Source organism: Tenrec ecaudatus, chromosome 10, assembly GCF_050624435.1.
Source record: "Tenrec ecaudatus isolate mTenEca1 chromosome 10, mTenEca1.hap1, whole genome shotgun sequence".
NCBI classification, from domain to species: domain Eukaryota; kingdom Metazoa; phylum Chordata; class Mammalia; order Afrosoricida; family Tenrecidae; genus Tenrec; species Tenrec ecaudatus.
The window spans coordinates 18623436-18645085 of record NC_134539.1 but is presented as its reverse complement, the minus strand read 5'-3'; the positions used below and the strand labels follow the sequence as shown (position 1 = coordinate 18645085).

At 46.0% G+C, this 21650-nt stretch overlaps 1 protein-coding gene across 2 annotated transcripts in view; it reads right to left on the bottom strand.

The window, feature by feature from the left end:
* ADAMTSL1 (ADAMTS like 1) overlaps positions 1 to 21650 on the bottom strand; it is a 394101-nt gene that overhangs the window by 174386 nt on the left and 198065 nt on the right. For both annotated transcript variants that reach the window (XM_075559969.1, XM_075559968.1), the window contains exons 11-13: positions 20144 to 20348; positions 18556 to 18703; positions 15121 to 15205 (exon numbers count right to left, since the gene is read on the bottom strand). In XM_075559969.1, the coding sequence (XP_075416084.1) occupies positions 15121 to 15205; positions 18556 to 18703; positions 20144 to 20348 (438 nt within the window). The remainder of the gene's footprint in view (positions 1 to 15120; positions 15206 to 18555; positions 18704 to 20143; positions 20349 to 21650) is intronic.

Genomic DNA, 21650 nt, shown 5'->3' with positions numbered 1-21650 from the left:
TGCACATTGAGTCTGTCTGGTGGAACGCACTGGATGGCTGCCCTGTGGCTAGCCTGCCTGCCTCGTGTTATATCTATCTGCAAATTCATTTCACCTTCCTATGTACAGTTCTTTGGATACTTTCTTGCTACACCTTGCTGACAACATGCCCACGTTTCTTTGGACCCTTTAGACCGAGAGATTGGTTCCTGGAAAAGGCCATGATGCTCGGTAAACTCCAAGGTCAGTGAACAAGAGGCAAAACTGTATGAGAGGGACTGACACACTGGGTCCAAACATAACAATAGTGGTGTGGATGGCCCCGGGTCGGGCTGTGTTTTGTTCTGTTGGACATACGTTTGCTATGAGCCGGAACCCACTCGATGGCACCGAACCATCAAGTTGATTCCAACCCATAGTTAAAGCGACATCAGCCAAGGGAAAGTAGCAGGTTGAAGCAATGAAATGTTATATGAGTCATTTCACCCTCAAGTAACCCCAAAGGCTTTTGACTCCCATGAAGAGTGACAGTCTGGGAAGCCATAGACGGCACTGGGTCACCGTGAGTCTGTGTCAACTCCATGGCAGCGAGTCCTTTCTCTTCTTTTGTTTTGAAAAGTTAGACTTTTACTTGAAACATCCATGGAGTAAAACCATCACAAAAAGTTCAGTTACCTGAACTCAATGGTGACTTTGGGCATTTTGACTGAAAAGGCATCTGAAAACACACACACACACACACACACACACACACACACACACACACACACACACACACCCTCCGAATGCAACGGGAATGGTTCTTTGGGGGAATGGCAGAGGAGGGTGGGGGGAGATGGGGAGCTAATAATTATGCATACAGGGTTGCAGAAAATGGTCCAAAACAGATCATGGTTTTGATTGTACAATGCTTCTCGTTGTGATTGAACAATTGAATTGTACGATCTATGAGTCACATGCCAATAAAACTGTTAAAATGGATAAAACAAACTATCCAAATGAGTGAAGAACAACAGCGAAGATTTTGTAATGCTATAAAGGGAACACAATGCTTCAGCTGAATCACTTTGGGAGTTTCAGAATTACTCCTAAAATCCATGCATACCAAGACAGCCTAAAATTACTAACTTCAAAGTACAGCCAGAACATGAGAGTTTGGCGACCATGCTTCTCCAAAACATCTCTTCACCTTTGCTAAGAACTTAAATCAGTCCATGTACGCGAGAATCTAATTTATTCTGGAAGAGTTTCGAGTCAAAATGCTGGATCCAAATGCTGAATTACAATAATATTTCTCAACGGCCTTTGTGAACTTGCAAACCTCTGGAGTTTCAAATGCTTGATTCTAGTTATGCAACTCACAGGGAGGGCGCCAAACACAATTTTTCAAAGGTGTCCAGGAGAACACTCTGCTAAATAGTTCCTTTCACTGGCTCTTCAAATCTGTGTCCTGCCTGACCACAGAGGGTCTTCAGAACTGTAAGGTTCCCCAGGAATAAAACCAAGAATAGAGAGATTCCAGAAATGAAAATAAAACAAACAATTCAGATGCAGCCACCACTACAACTAGAAGAAGAAGAAGAAGAAGAAGAAGAAGAAGAAGAAGAAGAAGAAGAAGAAGAAGGAGGAGGAGGAGGAGGAGGAGGAGGAGGAGGAGGAGGAGGAGGAGGAGGAGGAGGAGGAGGAGGAGGAGGAGGAGGAGGAGGAGGAGAAGGAGGAGGAGGAGGAGGACAAGGAGAAGACCCATAGCCACTCTCTAGAACAGAGTAGACCAGCCCATAGGGTGTTGGAGGCTGTGAATCGTTAAAAAAGCAGACAGCCCCATATTTCTCCCACAGAACAGCTGGTCGGTTCGAATCACTGACCTCTAGGTTAGCAGCTGAGGCCTGAGCCATAACTCGTGATAATTTGATGGGCGGACCCAATTCCCAAACACAACTAAAGCAGTAGCAAGGGCACTGTGGTGGGTGTCATTTTCTATGGAGCAGATTTCATTTCCTCATAGGAACGATGCCCTTTCTGGTTTTCTGAGAGGCAGCTAGTCTCTCTACAATTATGCCTCAGTGACTTTCTTAGGGGTAAAAAAAAGAAAAAAGCTCAAACAGGGAAAGAACAGTTGGCCTCATTCAGTTCCCTATGGGAGAGACTTTCTATTGCAGAAGAAACGCTTCCCAGGGATCCGAGTTCTCGGAAAGTCCCAGAGGCCAGAGAAGACTGGCCAGACCCTCAGAAACGTTAGTACTTGACTTAGCGTCATCTTGCTCTGACGTAGCTTTTCCCTGAGGTGCTTCCAGGAGACCTGAGAAGGAGCCCCACTGAGGGAGAGGCCCTGTTGTCTATGTGGACGCTGCTCGTCTTTCACACCAACAGAAAATCCAGCCCGGGAAGGGGTGCAGGCAGAGACCACCCAGAGACATCTGGGCAGACAGGCCTGGCGATCTACTGCTGAGAGGCCATAGTTCTATTTGGACACGTAAGGGGTCATCAGGGGTAAGCGTTGGCTTGACAGCAGTTGATTCCACCCCCTCTCTTTTTCTTCTTTTAGTTTTGGGTCTGGCCAGGCACTATTCTAAATAAAAACGATTCAATCCTAAGAAAGAAGTCCAGGTGGCTTACTAGGCTTGAGCTTGGCCACTCCCTGACCGTGAGGTGGTTTGGACTCACTGAGGGGCTCGGCATGGTGCTGCTGTCAGGTAAGCATTGGACTGCCAGGTTCAAAGCCACCAGGCACTCCGCAGGAGAGAGGACGCTACTTGCTCCCATGCGGATTCCCAGCCTCAGCCATCTGACATGGGGTGGGTAGGAGTGAAACTGACTTGATGGGGGTGGGGTTTATTTTTGGTTTGAGGTGTGTGTGTGTGTGTGTGTGTGTGTGTGTTTAAATGTCGATGCTCCATGAGTTCGGAGCATTTCTTGTCTCTCCTGCAGGGGTGCTACCACTGACCTGATGCCACCTAGCGACAATGGCAGATTCTAACAGCAGCCCTGTAGGAATTATTAGAACGCCCCTTGTCATCTTGCAAGGTTCTTCCAAAAGTACTTGGGAAAATTTCATGATCTTCTTACATCTTTTCTGTGACCTGTTTGAGGTCCCCTTGGACAGATCAGGAACAGAGGCACCGGTCACCCCGTGAGGCTGTGTTCTTTACCGCTACACATTCTCTCACCTGCCAGGTGTTTTCACTTTGATGTTTCAAAAGCATTTCTAACTTACAGTGTCCAAAACGGAATTCTCAATCTCTCCCCTCAGGACTTCTCTCTCATTCTCTTTCTCATCATCATAGAAAGCATCCAACTGGCCATCTAATCGCTCAGGTAGAACATATGGGGTTTCCCTCGACTTCTCAGTGTACCTGACCCTTCCCTTCTAGTCCCCAGTCCTCTTGATTCTCCATCGACCCTTTCTCTGAAACACATCTACTTTTCTCTAGCTTCGCTACTTCCACCTTGATACAATACTAGCTAGTCTCCACATGTGTGCGGTCTCAGCGCTGTCCGTCTATTAACTCACTACAACCCTTCTGAGGGGATGGAAATGATTGCAAATATCATGAAATGACAAAAACAGAAATACAAATAATTGCTGGCTGTTCTTTTAAATGGGATGATGGAATTTTCTAGCAGAGTTTCCCAAACCAAAAAGCCAAACTCATTATGTCGATTCTGACTCAGTGACTCCATAGGGCTCCCAAGGTGGTAAATCCTTACGAAAATCGATGGCCTCATCTTCCTCCCAAGGAGTCTAGTGGGTTTGATCCATTGACTTTGGGGTTAGCAGTCCAACACTTACCCAACAGAACCATCAGGGCCAGGCTTCTAGGTGTGTTCTAATTCTATACGTTTTTAATGGTCTTTATCTAGTCTATTTTATAACTCCAGAGAGACTGAGTTGCTTCATAGAGGACTGGCAATACTACACATGTTTCTTGTCTATAGTGATAGAAGTTTCTCTTTGTGTCAGTGTGCATTAACTTTAGTAGAAAATATAAACATTATTAAAAATGAGTCTCATGTGAACCAGTTAAAGAGTTTACTGGCTTCCTCGATTTTTTTTTTAAAAAAAGCATTTCCCTCAATAATTCATGGATTAAGTTTTGGATGTGTTAATTTTATAATGTATGAGAGTCATATTTTACCTTTTGTAAAATTGAACTTCAACATTTCCACAATTCCGTCACCATCCCAATTCTTCATGAGAACATGTAAACCCAGACAGATATATGTCTTCTCCACCTCCCTGCTGCTTCTCCCACTCCAAGAACCTCCCGTCATACCGCCCGGTAACCCACGGATTACCACAGCCAGTGGTCCCGTCTTCCCCCCTTAGCTCTCACCAGTCCATTCTTCCCACTGTAACCAAGGAGAGATCTTCGACAGCCCACCTTTCAACTACTGACCAGTGGAGTTGGAAGAAAGAGCCCTGGTGACCCAATGGGCTGGTAGCCAAGAAGTCAGCAGTTCTGCTCTGCAGGGGGAAGAAGCGGCCATCTGCTTGCAGGAAGACTTACAGCCTCGGAAACCACGTTGGACAGTTCTACTCTGACCAAGAGACTTAGAGGGTCACTCTGAGCCAGCAGCTGGTAACGGGGTTAGGTGCCCTTGAGTCGGTGCCTCGTCCTAGTGGCCTGGGTACAACAGCAGGAAGCACAGCCTGGTCCTGCGCCATGCTCAATGGCCCTTTTGTTTGAGCCCAGGGTTGTAGCCGCTGTGTCTGTCCATCTTGTCTAGGATTGTCTTCATGTCTAGCTTTGGGGTAGCTATGACAGACAAACTACCAAAGTTGCATCTGTTATTGTCCCCCTCCCACCATTTCCCCTTCTCCAGGTGCCATCACTAGCCACACAGGTCCTCCTCCGGTTCCTTAAAGTGTGCCATCCTATCCAGACTCATGGCTTTGACATGCATATGTCGTTCCCAGGATGGGTCTTCTCCCTCCTCTCAGCTCGGAGCAAGTCCCCGTCAATATTCTCAATGTGCATGTGTCTTCCCAAAGAGAACCTGCCTGACCCCCACACCTAGAGGGGAGACTTAGACCCATGCCAGACTCTCTTAAGAGTACCTCAACATTTTCTCATGGTGCTTCCCAACTTCGATAATCAGAGTGTAAGCCTTTATACAATGAACTGTTTCCTTTCTGGACCACAATCCCTTAGAAGGAAGACAGTGCTGTGTCTTTCTCCATATCATCTCGTCCAGGCTTACCATGGAACCTAACACTTTTTAACAGGTTCTCTCTCTATCTCTACATACATACATCTGTACATACATATGAAGTAGCCCTGGTGGTGTATTGGTCATGGGTTGTGATCCACATGACTGACAGTTCAAAACCACCAGCATCTCCGCAGGAGAAAGACTGGGATTTTCTACTCCTGTTTCAGAATCCCACAGCAGGTTCACTATGAGTAAGCATTGGCTCGATGGCAGTGAGTAAATTTATCTCTATCTATCTATCTATCTATCTATCTATCTATCTATCTATCTATCTAGAATTGATGATACTGAATTGATGACTAGGAGGGCAGGAGTTGATAAATGACTTGGACTTGGCATTTCTAGCTTGTGACAAGCTAGATACAGAGACAACAGCCTGGAACACATGAAAAAAATTAATTATACATCTCAGTTTCAGGCACTGCATAAAGAAAACACAAAAGACAAGTTCAATTGTAGATGTTTCTGCTCATCTAAACTTAATAAAATGAATTGGTTCTCCAGGTTGACGAAAGTGAATTGAAATTCTGTGTCTATCTTCTTCAGTTAACTCTCAATAAAACACTGCTTTATACAAGAGGATGCTTTGAGGGCTGCTTGGCATCAGATGCTGCCCTCAGTGATCCATACACGCGGCTCTGGTCATACATCTGTCATTCAACACGGAAGGCTCTGGAGCATTTTGAAAACATTCCTAAGTTAGAAAGACCCAAGTGAATGCCCATGTTCCTATCTGCTCTTTAAAATTCAACAGGCCTCGATTTGGGGCAGAAGGGAAGAGGGACCACTAACGGCACACAGCAGGTACAAATCGAGTCAGATTAGTCTCACCACAAGCGGACACCGAGGGTCAAAGGGCACGTGTTTCACACCCCCTTTCTTGTATTTGGCTTTTCTGACCGGTGTGAAAAGAACACCATTCCCAAGTTGGGGTTTCCTCAAGACCAGTCTGACTGGCTCGAAAGCCAGGCCCCGGGGACAGGAGGTTGTTGGAGTTCACCATGCAATGAGTGGATTTGTGGTTCTCAGCTTAAGGCCAGAAAGGAGTTTCTAATGCGTCTCATTTTTCTCTTTGATAAAAATCTAAGATATTATAAACACAGATTACGTTTCATAAGCAATTTCTTCTTCACATGGAGGGAAATTAGTTTATCTTGCAATTATTGAGGGCTCCCCGCCCCCTTCATTCAACGAGTTTGGCAGAGCTTGCCAATGAAAAGTTCAGTCCTTTAAAAATGACCTTAATGGACTTCACATCGATTGGTGGTGACAGGGGCCATACTTTATTTTGGCACACACGGATCCCATTAATTTGTCTTTGTCACTCTAGGGCTTGCCCGAGCAGTAGCTCAGCCTTTGCTTTCTGAAAGAAGGCGCAGAATCAGCCCTAGTGGTGACTGTGGGAGGGACCGATTTACATTTCGAAAAGTCTCCTTCTGCGATGATGTCTTTCCTGATGATGACATGAAAATGGCTACATCGGATTCCCTGGAGTTTGTTATTGATTTTTATTGTCTCTGAGCATCCCGGGAGCAATTTATGGGGATCAAAGCTGTTGAGCTCTCAGAGTTGAGAGAAGGTATTTTTCCACCAGAGCAGATTTGAACTTTGCTTATTCATTTTGTTCAATTGCCTATAGATCTCTTTTTATTTAAGTGAAGCTAACTAACCTTTGTGATTCAGCCCAGAATCAACTCTGGGCTACATTCAACATGTGATGCTGACAAGTGCGTATCTTCACAGAACGTCCGAACCAGAAAGGAAGGGAGAACGTGAAGTGGGGTCAACCCAGGGATTGCAAGCTGTGCTGAGTGCTCAATTTCATGGTTCCCTCCACGTGGGAGGGCGTGACGAGCCACGCACTGACAAACAAGAATTGAGACAAAAGCTGCACGTGTCTCGTACACCTTCGATGATTGTTGGCGCCATGGTTAAGCACGCCATCGAGAACTGGTGTGGTTTGAACCCACCAACAGCTGCGTGGGAGGGAAGACCTGGAGCTCTGTGTTTGCAAAGATTCACTCTCTCACTGCGACTGAGTCATCTCTGACTCACAGAGACCACGGAGGACCGAGCACACCTGCCCACTTGGGTCACCGAGACCCTGGAAATCCTTGAGAGCAGACCACCTCAACGTGGCCCCCGTGGAGCGGCTGGTGGGCTCGAAGCCCTGGTGTTTCGGCCAATCGGTAACCCACTACATTGCACGATGAGACAGTTCTCCCTGTAAGGCCCATCTCAGTTTGTGTTGGTAGGGCATCTACGAGTGAGAATCACTTTGCAACACAAACCACCACCAGCAGCGTACGTTCTCTAAGAAGGTGGCTGATGCTGGGAAGTTCCAATCACAACAGCTAAGGCCCATACGGTGTTGCCCGTGTGCCAGGGCCTTTACGGACACGTATTAGTGTAATCCTCACCCTAACTAGAATGTAGGCACTCCTGTCACCTTCATGTCACCCATCGGTGTAGGGGGTGGGGGGTGTGGGCTGAGGCATACATGGTTAAGTGAGTTGCCTGGGGTCCCCTGTTGCTAATGGGAGAGCCGAGATTCACACCCTCAACTGGCCTGCACATGACTGCTGTGCACGTGGGAATGACCCCTCATCCAACGGCGCTCCCTCTGACCTTCGCGTGCTGCCTCCTTGGTAGATTACACACACACAAAGACTCAGAATTCACAAAGCAGGCGCGATGCTGTCATATGTTTCAAAAAGCACACTTTTAAAGGATTTGCGATGGTTTCTGTAGCTTGTTTCCAACACATCAAAACCCAAACCCAAGCCACTGACAACAGATCAATTACAAATTATAGCCACTCTAAGTGACAATGTCAAACTGCCCCACAGAGTGGCCAAGGCTATCCATTTTTGTATTTCGACGGAAACAGGCTGCCTTGTCTGACTCAGAATGGCTGGTGGGGTCAAACTGCCCACCTTTCTATTAGTGGGCGGCCCAGTGCTTAACCCACTGTGCTACAAGAGCTCGTATTTCAACATGTAGGTAGGACAATCAGAGATAATACACATGCAGAAATAATACACATGCAGAATTATACACACACACTTATGTGCTATGAAAAAGAGCCAGTATGTAGCTGGTGGGATCAGAATAAAGACGTCTTTTTCAGTGAAAAAAAAAGAAAAAGAGCCAGTAATCTTTCCCTGGGTACTAATTTTGAAAACAGGGCCAGATCCAGACAGGTCCTGTCATCATTTACCAACTTTGGGCTCACAGCAACTTTGTCCTCAAACGTTTTCAGTGTGTTTTGTACTCTACTCTCCTGTATGGCTCCTGTGTGTGGCTGACCAGAGCCCTGCGTGGATGCACCTTTGCAGAGGCAGTAGAGAGAGTCCAGAAATACCATTGTGTGTACAGCCAGACATCCACCAGCATTTCTGAAGAAGCACTCATGCACCAGGTCTTAGGACAGGTGGCACAGACTGGATGGCTTTGCTCACCATCCCAAACGATCCTTTGAGGGCAAGCACCATGTGCTGATTTCTGCAGTACTTGCCCCTGGCAGAGACACTGCAAAGAGGAAGGGATGGAGTTGTGCACTGGCCTCGTCCACCAGGAGGTGTGAACAATTAGAAAGTCTAAAGACCTTTCAGAGTCACCTAGCATATGCAATCAACCAGAGACGTTCTCCTCAGTACTCTGTGCACTGCCGCAAGGGAGATGAAGAGGGAGAACGAGTCAGGGGCATGAGGAAGAAGCCAGAAGGGACGACGCTGGAAGTGAGAGCAGTGGAGGCTTGTGGGGCTCAGAGTGGGATCAGTCTGGCCCAGGAGCAGTGTTTGCTTTGCTCTGCCCCCCTTTGCACAGTAAATGTGTTTGAGCTTTAAAAAATTTAAATTCTAGAATTCTAATGCTCAACCAAAGTCTTTATGTTGGGTTAATAAGCTGTAAATCGTGCTGAAATTTCTAGGTGTTGGGTGAGATGGTGCCTGATTCTTAAAAATCATATCGGTTTCTATACACGTGGGTAGAGAAGACCATCCTTTCAAGATTGGGCAGCCTGAGCTTCACGAAGAGAATGGGCTTCAAGTGCCTTGTATGGAGGACAGTGAAGCAACCTTATCTGGATCCATGATTGATATTGAAGTCCCCAAATGGTCTTTGGTGGGGAAATATAGAAACACGTGGTACTCAATTAGCATTTCTAACCACGGCTAACAATGTAAATTCATTTTCTTAAAGATGGAGTTAAGCCATTTACATTTGGAGGCAACTTGCTAGGTATAAATATGGACTCATAGAAACCTAAATCAACCTATTACATTTAAAACCACTGCCAATAAGGCAAACAAGGTAAGGTAAGCGAGGTCTTTAATGAGGACAGAACACCCAGGTGACTCTTGCTGCTCACCCCGCACCCCCCTTGCCTCGCGCTTGGGCTCTAATTCCCTGTGGGCTCTGTGCACACAGATGCGTAGCAGGAATTTCCCTGTGCTTCCTATGAAACCAGCCCCATCCCTACGCCGATGCCATCTGGCTTCCAGATAGGACTGCAGCCTTCCGCTTGTTTGTTTCCCTCCTCCTTCTGTTAATGGCATCAGCCAAGATTATTTATGGCAATATATTTAAGGCCAAATTATTGTGTTCAAACATCAAAATAGTATCTTAATCAGGCCGTAAAGCTGTAATGAAAAGCCAGTAGGATAACGCCCAAATCTTAAAGATCTAAGATCAGGGCACAGATGCCCCCTTTGTTGTGCCTTTGGGGACCGGCTGTTGGGAGGGATGGCTGGTCCCAATGGCTGTGTTGGCCATGTGAGTACCCAAAGAAACTACCCTCCTCCTGGTGCTTGGGCCAAGTCATCTGAGCAGAAGTCCTGGCAACTGAAAGCAATCTGGACCTGGGCCTCCCTAGATGCTCAATCGGCGCTCACTTCATCTGCCTGGCATATTTTGTTTTAGAGAGCAAAGAGTCTCCACAAAGAAAGGTCGAACACCTGGGGTCACCAGGCCATACCTTTTCTGCCAGCTTGGCTCATTTAGCAAATTACACATCCAGGACATCCAAGGGTCTGTTCTTGGCCTGAAGGAATTAAGGAAATGAACCATTTCCTTCCGATTCCAAGTCGAAGCAGACTTTTAAGACGATCTGCTAAATAACTTCCTGGTCAGCAGTGGTAGACACGCTGTCTTTAAATGTCCTAGGATCACCATAGTATCATTTTTCCTCAAGAAATGAAGCTTGTCAAAGGGCCTTCCAAAGCGTGCACTTGGCTTCAGGCAGTCGTGATGTTTAGGTATACATCATCAAAAAGGTAGGGTGATAAAACTAAGAGATGGGAAAAACCGAAACCAAGACTTTGCTTTAAGCATCTAGACCAGCGGTTCTCAATCTGTGGTGCACAACCTCTTTGGGGGTCGAACGACCCTTTTGACAGGGGCCCCTGATTCCTAACAGTAGCAAAAGTACAGTTATGAAGCAGCAACAAAAATAATTTCCTACATGAGGAACTGTATTAAAGGGCCGTGGCATTAGGAAGGTTGAGAATCACTGATCTAGACAGACATATATAATTTTCTATAGCATTGTCCACCATCATATACAATTCTGCAGGTTTATAAATACCTGTAATAATTATTCTCAGATATTTTTCCAGAAAAGCAACCAGAGGACCACATCTGGCATTAAAATATGTCCAATTGTACACAGGTTTGCTATGAGACGGAATTGCCTTGACCGCACCTCAAAACAAACCCCCCCCCCCAAACCCATTCAAAGCTATTGGAGCCAAATTCAAAAGCCAGAGTTAGAATCTAGGCTGAAGAGAATCGCACCAGGAACATTCTCCAGCCCCTTTGCCAGTGCTTAGCGAGCCAGTGGTGCAAGTAGTTAAGGTGCTTGGCTACTGACTAAGAGGCTGGGGGCCAAGTCCCACCTGAGGGAGGTGGTCTGGGAGCAGGATCTCAAGATCTACTTGTGAATAATCTGCCGCCGAAAACTCTATGGGGACTTTCAACTCTGAGACACACGGGCTAAACATGAGACTCCATCATCTCAGTGTCAACTGGGGTTGGCCGGATGCAATATTCCCCTTGGCCAAATGGCACCCCATCACAGGCTGCTCATCTAGCCCTCCCTCTGCATCAGGTTGAGGTCAGAGGAACATCCATGTTGGGCTAGCCTTCAAGTCGAAGAATGTTTAGTTCTCTTGACAATTCAGATTTTAGTCTTTAATCATAGTTTGCTTCTAAACATATCTCTGAGTGATTGCTTCCCAAATATTTTTGGCCAGAGTGCTAGCCCATCTTTTCCTCATATTTTGGGGCTACCCAAAGAATCTGACATTTAAGAAAGGCATCGTCAGATGCTAAAGACTTTAAGCCAATGGTTTTCCTATATTATTGAATGAGACAGGCTGGCGATAATATTTTCATTTCACCTGTGGGGAAAGAAGTAATATTTGCTGTTTTACAAAATAACTCTGCAAGGCTAACTGGAACCAAAGCAAGAACTCATCTCTCTTGGCTGCCTAGAGTCCCTCCTTCACAGCGGCAGTGCAGAAGTGACAGCCACGGTTTCTACACATGACCATTTAATTTAAGCAATGTGCGGCTCACCAGTCGGGAGGAGGAATTACTTGCTGACAGTATATCATTTTTTCATTATACTTTGGAGAGTAATTACAGGTTGCTACAGACATTTGGAAACCAGTCTATCTGCTTTTAAAAATGAAAGTATTAAGGCCAGGCAAAATTATATATATATATATAAAATCAGGATCAATAAAAATTAAAAATAACAAACAAAACCAAAACACGACATGTAAGACCTTTCCACAGGGTCAGTGCACTTAACATGTAAATGTATTGAAATGTGGAAACCATACACCTTTCATTACATTATTCTACAGCTGTCATTTATTTCATTTGGGTATAAAAATAATTATTGTTCTGAGCATAATCATATACATTTCCTCTACCCTACACCACCGCTCCAATTACAATCGGCTTCAATTCAGAATAATCATGCCAAGATGGCAATTCCATTCCACTACAAGTAAAATTTAATAGTCTAATATATGGCTATACGTTCAATGGTGAAAATTATGTGTTTAACTACTTCAGGGATTTTATTCCGATAAAAGTTGAATAGAAGGCATCTAAGTCAAAACCTTTGGTGGAAAATATTCGCTACACAAGACGGTGGCCCCTGGTTTCTGTGGCCTCTGAAGCAGCACTGAGTTCCCCTTCTAGCTCTTGGTTGTCAGGCATCTCACACGGCATCCGGTGTTTAATTCTAGAGGTAAGATGTTTGGAGTTGATTTCAACTTTGTTATACGGCTTTACATCATTCATAAGGCAGTTTTATACACAGGGTAATGCTTCTGACGAAAGGGTGAAATATAGTGGACTAAGAGAACAGAGAATTTATTTAGGTGAAAGGTTATCTGTCCAGCGTTAAACCTCTCTAACCTACATAGCAATTCCATCTAATCCAGTAATCCCCTTTGCTGTGTATCTATCTTACAGGGTCACCACTTGTGAAGATATGTGGACACCCTTGTCCAGTATATCACTGCTCACAATAGCCAGAAGATGGGAACAACCTAATTGTCCATCCATGGGAGAATGGACTAAAAAAAGCAAACAATAACGCTGGGACAGCCACACAGTGGAACAGTAGGCGTTACTGAAAAATGCAGGGACAAAATCACGAAGCACCTCATGGCATAGATGGACCTGAAGAACACGATGCTGAGTGAAATTCATAACACAAGGACAAGTGTTCGAGGAGACCGCCATGGCTGAGTTAAGAAACAGATGGGAACCCAGAGAATGACATTCACAACAAAGGGAAAAGGCCTTGGAGACCACCAAGGGCCAGAAGGCAAGGAAGGGAAGAGAGGGGAGTGGACCAGACAGGGGATGGGTGGTAACTTGGGTATACTGAATGACAGTAATCCACAAGAAGGAGAGGTATCAAGGAAAGGGAGGAGGAGAAACTCTTGGGAGTGTCCATTCGTGATAAACTACGGAATACAAAGTTGCTTCTCATTTACAATAAACAAACAAATCGTATCTAACCCAAGAATCTATATAAAGACTAACTCGCTTCCATGACTGGGCATCTTGGTGTGCCTTCATGGACCTGCAGTGGGTGGTGAGGCTGGAGAAGAACAGGGAACGTGCCACGGACTGCCGAAAGAACAAGCAGACCCGTCTTAGAGGAAGTACAGCCAGAGGGCTCCGAAGGGGCCAGGACAGTGCGACTTCATTTTACAGACTTTGAGCATGTTGTCAGGTGAGACCAGTTCCTAGAGCAGGGCATCATGCTGGGTACAGTGAAGGGGCAGCCACAAAGAGGACGACTCTCAAGGGGATGGTTTGATACAGTGGCTGCAACAATGGGCTCAGACATAGGAACAATAGGGAGCGTGGTGCAGGAGCAGACCACAGGGTTTTATTCTGTTGTGTGCAAAGTCACTTAGAACTGACTTCATGGCCCCAACAACAAGTGGAGGATACCCTTTGCACCATGAGGAAGGGGTCTCAAGCCAGGGACCAACAAGACACAGAAAGTTCTGCACCTTCTCACGCTCACTTCAAGGCTGCCCTGTGACCGTTCGCCACTGCCTTTCTTCAAAAGCCCAGTCATAGCTGCTCTTTCTTAGAAGTTGGACAGGCTACTGAGGTCACTTTTAATCCAGAAATAACATATGTTAATAATGAAAAAATAAATATAATAACATATTGCTTATTGTTCTTTTAAGTAAGAAAAGTGTCATGAATATACAGCCCATTTTTCTGTGGAACCAATCAACTGAAATACACCCACCGCCAACAAAGGACTTCTGGCCATTGTATAAATCAATGTTTTGGATTTCTTTTCCAATCTCTTTCTTAGAGAGAGAATCAGGAACATCATTTGTGTTCCAGCAAACCACATCAGATTTAGATTTTAGCAGATGAGCCAGAAATTTCTTATTGCCTTTACATTTGTAAGTGAGTCACATTTAAACTATCACTTGAACCTAGAGACTGTTTTAATAACCTATACTGTTTTAATAACCTATACTGTACTGGGTCCTTCTGGAGGGTGGGTAACCAATGCAGGGAAAGGGGCTAATGCTGAAATGAACAAATCTAGACATCTTCTACCGAAGAAATCCTTTTTTGGTCCAAGATGAAATTCATCAATAAGGCATTTCCATGATTTCCAAAATGATGCAGCAGATATGCCTAGAAGTAGTTTCCAACAGAATATACATTCAGCAATCATCCATCACCAAGCAAGCAACCACCCGACCACTTTGCTTTTCTTCCTCGCTGCTTCTTCTGAAGCTTCTGGCAAAGCTGTGGCCAAGAGTCTGAAGAAGCATCATTGCCTTGATGAGACAGGAGAGCACCAGGGCCGAGATCAAGTGAGGTAAAGACCTGGGTCTCCATCCAGCAAACAAACAAACAAAAAAACGGGAGGAGGGACAGCTAACAAGCTTCCCTGTCCTTCAGACATATTTTCCCCGCTCTGCTTCCCTGTGGTGCTCCCTCGCAAAGCTGGGAGATAGAGGGTGAGAAGCTGCCCAGCCTGTCACGTCACGGCTCTGAGGCCCAATAAGAGCAGCCCGGGCCTTCTCGGGTTGGCTCGAGGAGAGAGAAGCGCCAGAGTTTAGAGAAGAGGGATGGGCAGACGCTGTACTTTAACTTTCTCCTTGCAGGCAAAACCAACAAGTACTTAGAGACCAATCCTACTCTTCGAGAAACACATTAAAGACGACGGAAAGAGCTTGGAATTATCGGTGAGAAGCATACCCATGGTGGAGGTGTACATTCCTGAACACATTCAAATTTGTGGTAAGATGCTCACGCTTAGTCAGTCCACCACCCAGGAAGGCACGGCCCGGGAGACACTGGTTGCTTTAAACCAATCAGCCCAACGGAAAAACAAATTACGGCTTGAAAACTTACGAAGGCTCTTCAGACACCACAGCTCCTTCTTCGAGTTCTTGGGCTTGTTTGTACCATGGCAGCTTGGCCTCTACTGGAAGCTTCTCTGAGGAACGGAGGGACAAAGAGTGAGAGGCCATCTAGATTTCCAAGAAATACCCCGGATCCTACCCTGCCTGCTCCCACCAGCAGTTCTATGTTTTGTCCTGTACCTAGAAGTTAGGATTATTCCTGGCAAACATCAATAAGTTGTTCTGGTACAAAATTGCCTGATGATGGAAATACCAAGAGACCAAATCAGATCTGGAAACTGTTCACTGCACGAGTCTGCATGGCATGTCTTTGCAGCCTGCTGAAGGGCAAGGGCAAGCCTTCTTATGAAGGTTTCCTCTGAAGGAGCCTCAGCTTCATGTGCACATGCTAGATCACCCGAGGACCCCTGATGGGAAACACAGGACAATCCTTACCTTGTAAAATAAACACGGAGTGGGAAAAATGAAATTGTGAGCCTTTAATAAATTCCAACGTATTTTTCTTTTCCCTGCTATATTTTTCAAAACCAAGGCAAACGCTGCCACTCTGAAGTTCACAAAGCATTGCTTTACTTACGAGCTCATTCGATACTGTCCTCACTTGGCTCACTGACAATTGGACTGGGAGCAAAACCCATCATTCCACTGGCTTCACCTCTTTATCTAGCTTTGGCTAAACAATTCAGAACAAGCTTTCTAACTGCTTCCTGGAAAAAATTTGTGGAGGAGCAAAGAAAAGGGGAGTTTAGAATTGTTCCGACAGAAGTAACTGCCAAGATTCTCATTCTGACATATTTAGTAGGGTCATTTATAGGCAGATTTGCCTTTATAGTGTGAGCCAGTGAAGCTCTATCACATTTTATAACATACAATTGCAAAGATAAAAGGAATATGACTATATATGCACACACCATAGAATTATATGGCGTTTTAATGATGGCGAGAGAGCCAGATCTCACTACTTAGTTGTGAAAATCCAGATTTTATTCTTGATAGTTAACCACAAACTGCTTTTCCTTCTCTGAAGTGGTTGGGTCAAGACAGAACTTATAAATAATCGGCTATTTTAAGGTACAGCCATGTCTTCTACGCACGGTCATTGTTTATGGTTAGAAAACAAAGAGAATGAGAAATGTAAAACTGCCAAAGCCCAAAGGGAGTGTTTGCCAACGTTTAACCACAGCGACACGGAACCTACGCATCCAGTGAAGTTACAGCCACCCCAGCGCTCTCAGCGACGTGACACAGCAAGTGCAGCCGGCTTTGGCCATACGGCCTGACTATCTGCCCTTCCATAGCCAAGCATCCAACTGGGGACGAATGGGAGGCAGGTGACACTTGAGTTCTCCGATGATTGCTGTCAGCTGTCCTCTCGCCCCTCCTCCTATGCTTGAGGATGCCAATGAGAGTTAAAGCTAAAAGATGGCGTGTGGAGCGCTTCCTAAATGCCCTGGAGCCTTGGTGGTGCTGTGGGTTAGGCGGCGAGCAGGGCCGGCGGTTCAAACCCAGCAGCTGCTCCTCGGAGAAAAAGATAAAGCTGTCTGATCTCATCAACACGTACAGTCTTGGAAACCGTATCAAAGGTCATTAGGAGTCAACGGTGGGTTTGGCTTGGGGCTTGTGTTTATTATATGCTAGGTCGAGGGCTAAGCACCTCATTTGAATCAGATCTCTTCTCAGCCACTCGCACACTCCGAAGAGGAGCCCTGGTGGCGCAGTCGTTAAGCGCTGGCTATCCACAGAAAGGTCAGCGGCCCCCATTCACACTCAATCCCTGGGAGGAAACTGGCTGCCTGCTTCCACAAAGACGGACGCCCTAAGCCAATCCATAGGGCAGGCGCCGTCTGTCCAGTAGGGTCGTTAAGAGATGGAATTGACTTGATGGTAATGAGTTTGGTCTTGGTGAGCTCGGAGGCAGTTACTGATTGTGTCCCTATTTTACAGCTGAGGAAACTGAGCTTAGCAAGAGATGGACTTATTAAAACGAATCAGTGTCTCTGACATACATCTGCTGTGTGCGTGTGTGTGTGTGCGTGTGTGTGTGTGCGTGTGTGTGTGTGCGTGTGTGTGTGCGTGTGTGCGTGTGCGTGTGCGTGTGTGTGTGTGCGTGTGTGTGCGTGTGTGCATGTGTGTGCGTGTGTGTGTGAGTGTGTGTGCGCGTGTGTGCGCGTGTGTGTGTGTGCGTGTGTGTGTGCGTGTGTGTGTGTGTGTGCGTGTGTGTGTGTGTGTGCGTGTGTGTGTGTGCGTGTGTGTGTGCGTGTGTGTGTGCGTGTGTGTGTGCGTGTGTGTGTGTGTGCGTGTGTGTGTGTGCGTGTGTGTGTGCGTGTGTGTGTGTGCGTGTGTGTGTGCGTGTGTGTGTGCGTGTGCGTGTGTGTGTGCGTGTGTGTGTGTGCGTGTGTGTGTGTGTGCGCGTGTGTGTGTTAAAACAAAACCAGGACTTCCACACTCACTGCCATTGAATCAGCATAGACGAAGGGGCTTCAAAAGGTTTGTGGGGAAAATGGAATGAAAAGATAATGGAATTTTTCGAAATTGTTGTGAAGTTTTCTCACTTATATATTTGATGTCAGTAATTTGGATTTTATTATGCCTTGCCCTTCTTTGAAGTAAGTACAATAAGGGGCGACACGGGGGCTGATTTTCAGGATGAACTTTTGCAGTGAGCACCAAACCTAATACTAAAAATAGGAGGACACCTGTCACTCAGAACTTTTTATTTTGGATGGCTTGTGACTATCTGTTTTCTATGGTATTGGCACAGAATGGGACCAATCCTAGGATGGGGATCAGATTTGGATGCCTGAATTATACGGAGAGCCCCAGCGTAATTATAATTCATCTTGATCACGAAGTAGAACTTTTCTAAATAAAAGAAAGTTTGGTACTGGTAAAGTATACCACACCTTGATTTCAAAGTTCATTTCAAACTGAGGTTCACAGATACCGAAGTTCTCCTTCTCGATGTCAAAATGGAACAACCGTTTTCTGTTTCATCGGCCGGAAGTGCGAGAGGCTTCTCCATGTATTTCAGGCTTAGCTAAGCTGACATTCTCCGATCCTTGGCACCTTTTGTTCCAACCCCACGCTATACGGCGAGTCAATTGCACATATTCCTGTCACATTTGGATTCCTTTCAAGCATGCACATCTGATTCCTTCTCAGCACTTGTTTTCAATCAACTTTATGGCGAGGGAGAGAATGACAGAAACGGATGGATTTCTTGAGGTAGCGCTTACAAACGGACTACCACGCGACTGGAGAGATTTAGAAAAAGCGTGAGGTCCCTTGAGGTGAGCGTATGTTCTAAAGATCAGCTACTAAGAACTCTTGGGCTACTTACAGATCGCCCACAGGGTTTGACACCTGAAGACGCAGAGGCAATGACCAGACCCAGAGACTGGCGAGGAAGTTCCTGCCCGTTTACCTTTGGGCTTGTAGCAGGGAGTGGGCATGATGCATTCCTCTTTGATGTGGGGCTTTGTTTGCGGGCTGCAGCCTCCTGTGTGTGTTCCTCGGTGGTCCATGCAGAGAACCACACGGTACCGGAGGCCCTGGCCGCAAGTCACCGTGCACTGAAATGAGAGGAGATTCACAGGCAAAACCTTCATTTCTTAACCAAGACATTTCATACCAGAACTACCTATCATCTGGGGACTCCTTGGGGATTTGTACCACTTCCTAGCTGTCTTGGGAGCTTGTGCGCTTTTGGGCTACTTGGAGGTGGGTCTAGTTGGACACTCAGTTCTTTGGGTTAGTCAGCCAACCAAGGAGAAAACAAACCACGGGGCGGGGACTTCAAAAAGTTTCTGGAAAAATGAAATGCAAAGATAATGAAGTTTGCCATGAACTTAAAACTTTGCAACCCACCTCAGACGGTGCCTCCTGGATCGGCATTACTAGCACTGCAACTTTTTAGCCACTTGTCACGTCTGAATTCCAAGCAATGTTAGCTCACAGGTAGGTACTAAAATTTTCTTGACTCTGATTATATATATTAAAAACAAACTGCAAATGCACTGCGATTGAGTCCATTCCGAATCATCGCGACCCTATCGGGCAGGGTAGAACTGCCCCCTGTGGACCTCTGAGACTGTAACTCTTTACGGGAGTAGACAGCCTCATCTTTCTCCTGAGGAGCAGCTGGTGATTTTGAACTGCTGACCTTGTGGTTTGCAGCCCAACATGTAACCACTACACCACGAGGGCTCCATTGATTATAATGAAAAGAATTAAGAAAACAAAACTGTATTTAGAAGAACCGATCCTACCATCAGACGTAGCTAGAACCTAAACCATGTAGAACTGTCATGGCTGCCTCCAAGCCACATGGCTCTGGGAAGACTATTTTGTCACCCGGGTAGCCATGAGCCCAGTGACTTATTCTGTCACTCTTCTGCTTCTGTGGCCATTTTCTTCGTGCGTTAGCAGTCAGGAAAGGCAGAATCACATTTTGGAGGTAACTGCAGCGGCTGCTCTAATTTCTAGAGTCTTTGTCCGTTTCAGGAAGACGTCGCCCTCATTTCAATTATAGTGCTCTTTTCGTTTCATTCCATTTTGTTCGATGGACAACAACGTTTCCTGGTCTCCAGACCCGTTTTGGGTGTGGAGTAGAAGAAGCAAAGTGACACCAAACGATTGGTCTCTGAGCTCTGGCACCACCACCACGTTGACAGGACCAAATGGCTGGTCTTGATGACTCTTGGCAGCTTTCAGAACCGCCCCCCCCCCATTGCTATTTGAGGGAACATTTTCTGGAGAGTGATAGAGGCTTCTAGAAGCAACTTGACAAAAGAATTTTTCAAAACCATGTTTTAAAAACCTATCATTTGCTTTTTCACCCCTGTTAGATTGGCGAGACTCCTTCTATTCTAGGAGTTAAGCGGGCAGGCTCGCGGACACCTCATGAGGTGAGGTGGGGGGCTGTGCAGGGCGCCAGGCAGGGCTGTGATGCCCAGGAGGGTGGGGTGAGTGAACTCCCTCTCCTAACTACCAAAGAAAGACGGCACAGTTACCGGAGACCACTCTTGTGCCAGCCATTTAGGGCAGTCAAAAATGTTGCAGGGCTGCACGATGGGCATCTTAGGGGTGTACATGCATTTCCACTCTTCCACTGAAGTGACATGCCCCTGGATGTCCTCCTCCACACAGGACACGGCCCGGCTCTGGATGCCTCCCCCACACGAGGAGGAGCACGCCGTCCACGGGGTGGCCTCCCACCTACAGAAGCAAGGGGCATCATCAGGGCAGATATGCGCATTGCCCAATCTCCTCCTCAGTCCCTTCAGGTCACCCCCATCCCCTGGATAGTTTACTGGGAGAACCAGAAGTCATCTACTCCCTGGAATCCGATGAGCAGGAAGGAGGGGAGAAGCCAACACTCGCAAGAGTGCTCTGTCAGTGGTGACGTTCTCCACTCATGTCTGGGAGGTGTGTGGCTCTCTCTAAATTGTGGAGTTCGACACCAATGTCAGAAAGCACTTTCTGGACAGTGGTCTACAGAGTATCTGTGTTATCTGTGACCTCCTCAAAAGAGGACTATTGAGTCCTACTTCCTATAGTTTCAGAAAACAAAACAACAACAACAATACGCTTAATCTCATCAAGTTTCTATGGCATGCCTGAGCTGGTACTTTTAAATTTCAATGTAGTGCTTTGTTATTGAAGTTTTGACTATTTCTTACAGGAGAAACTAACAACAGATCAAGTAAATATGACATTTTTTCTCCCCGCTCTTGTAGCCATCAATTTTGGGACCACATGGATTCAGCATGATCCTGAGGTTCATGTATTATCTGTGGAACAGAAGTGTTCGCTAGCACAGGCATTATCGATTTATCTCTAGTTGATGAGGAACATTAAAAGTCTCCCCAGGAAGGAACTCCTGAAAGTGTGAAAGTTTGGTTTCCGCTGGAAGGTTGATGGTACCTGATGTTAAAGGTTGAACTAAGTAAGTCTATAGTCAATGACATTTAAGATAATTTTGTGGACTTTTCAGAGATTTCCACAGTTCTGAATCAGCTGGGACCAAGGGTAGAGGGATATTTTAGCCCCAATTCCTCTCCTCATCTCCTTATTTCTCTGTTTAATGGAATATGTAATTAATTTCTAACAACAACAACAAAAACTGTGGGGACCAGAGTGCTGAGTTTTCTCCCATATCGAATTCTCTGCTTACTGATGAGGGTTTACGATTTCTCTTAGACCCATGACAGCTATCATTTTAATGAGGGAGAAACAAAAGAGTACTTGAAAGGTGCCCCGGATGGTGCAGTGGTTAGACAGTAAGGTGCTAATGGAAAGGTCAGCAGTTCGAACCCACCGGCTGCTCTGCAGGGGAGGGAAGATGTGGCAGAGGGAAGACGACAGCCTTGGAAATCCGATGTGGCAGCTCTACTTTGCTGCATAGACACAGCATGGGGACATTATTTATTTTCTAAGTGGAACCTCATACGCGGCTGAGCTAAGATTCTCTTCTGCAGAAGGTTGAATAATGCGGGCTTCCCAGTGATAGATTTTGCT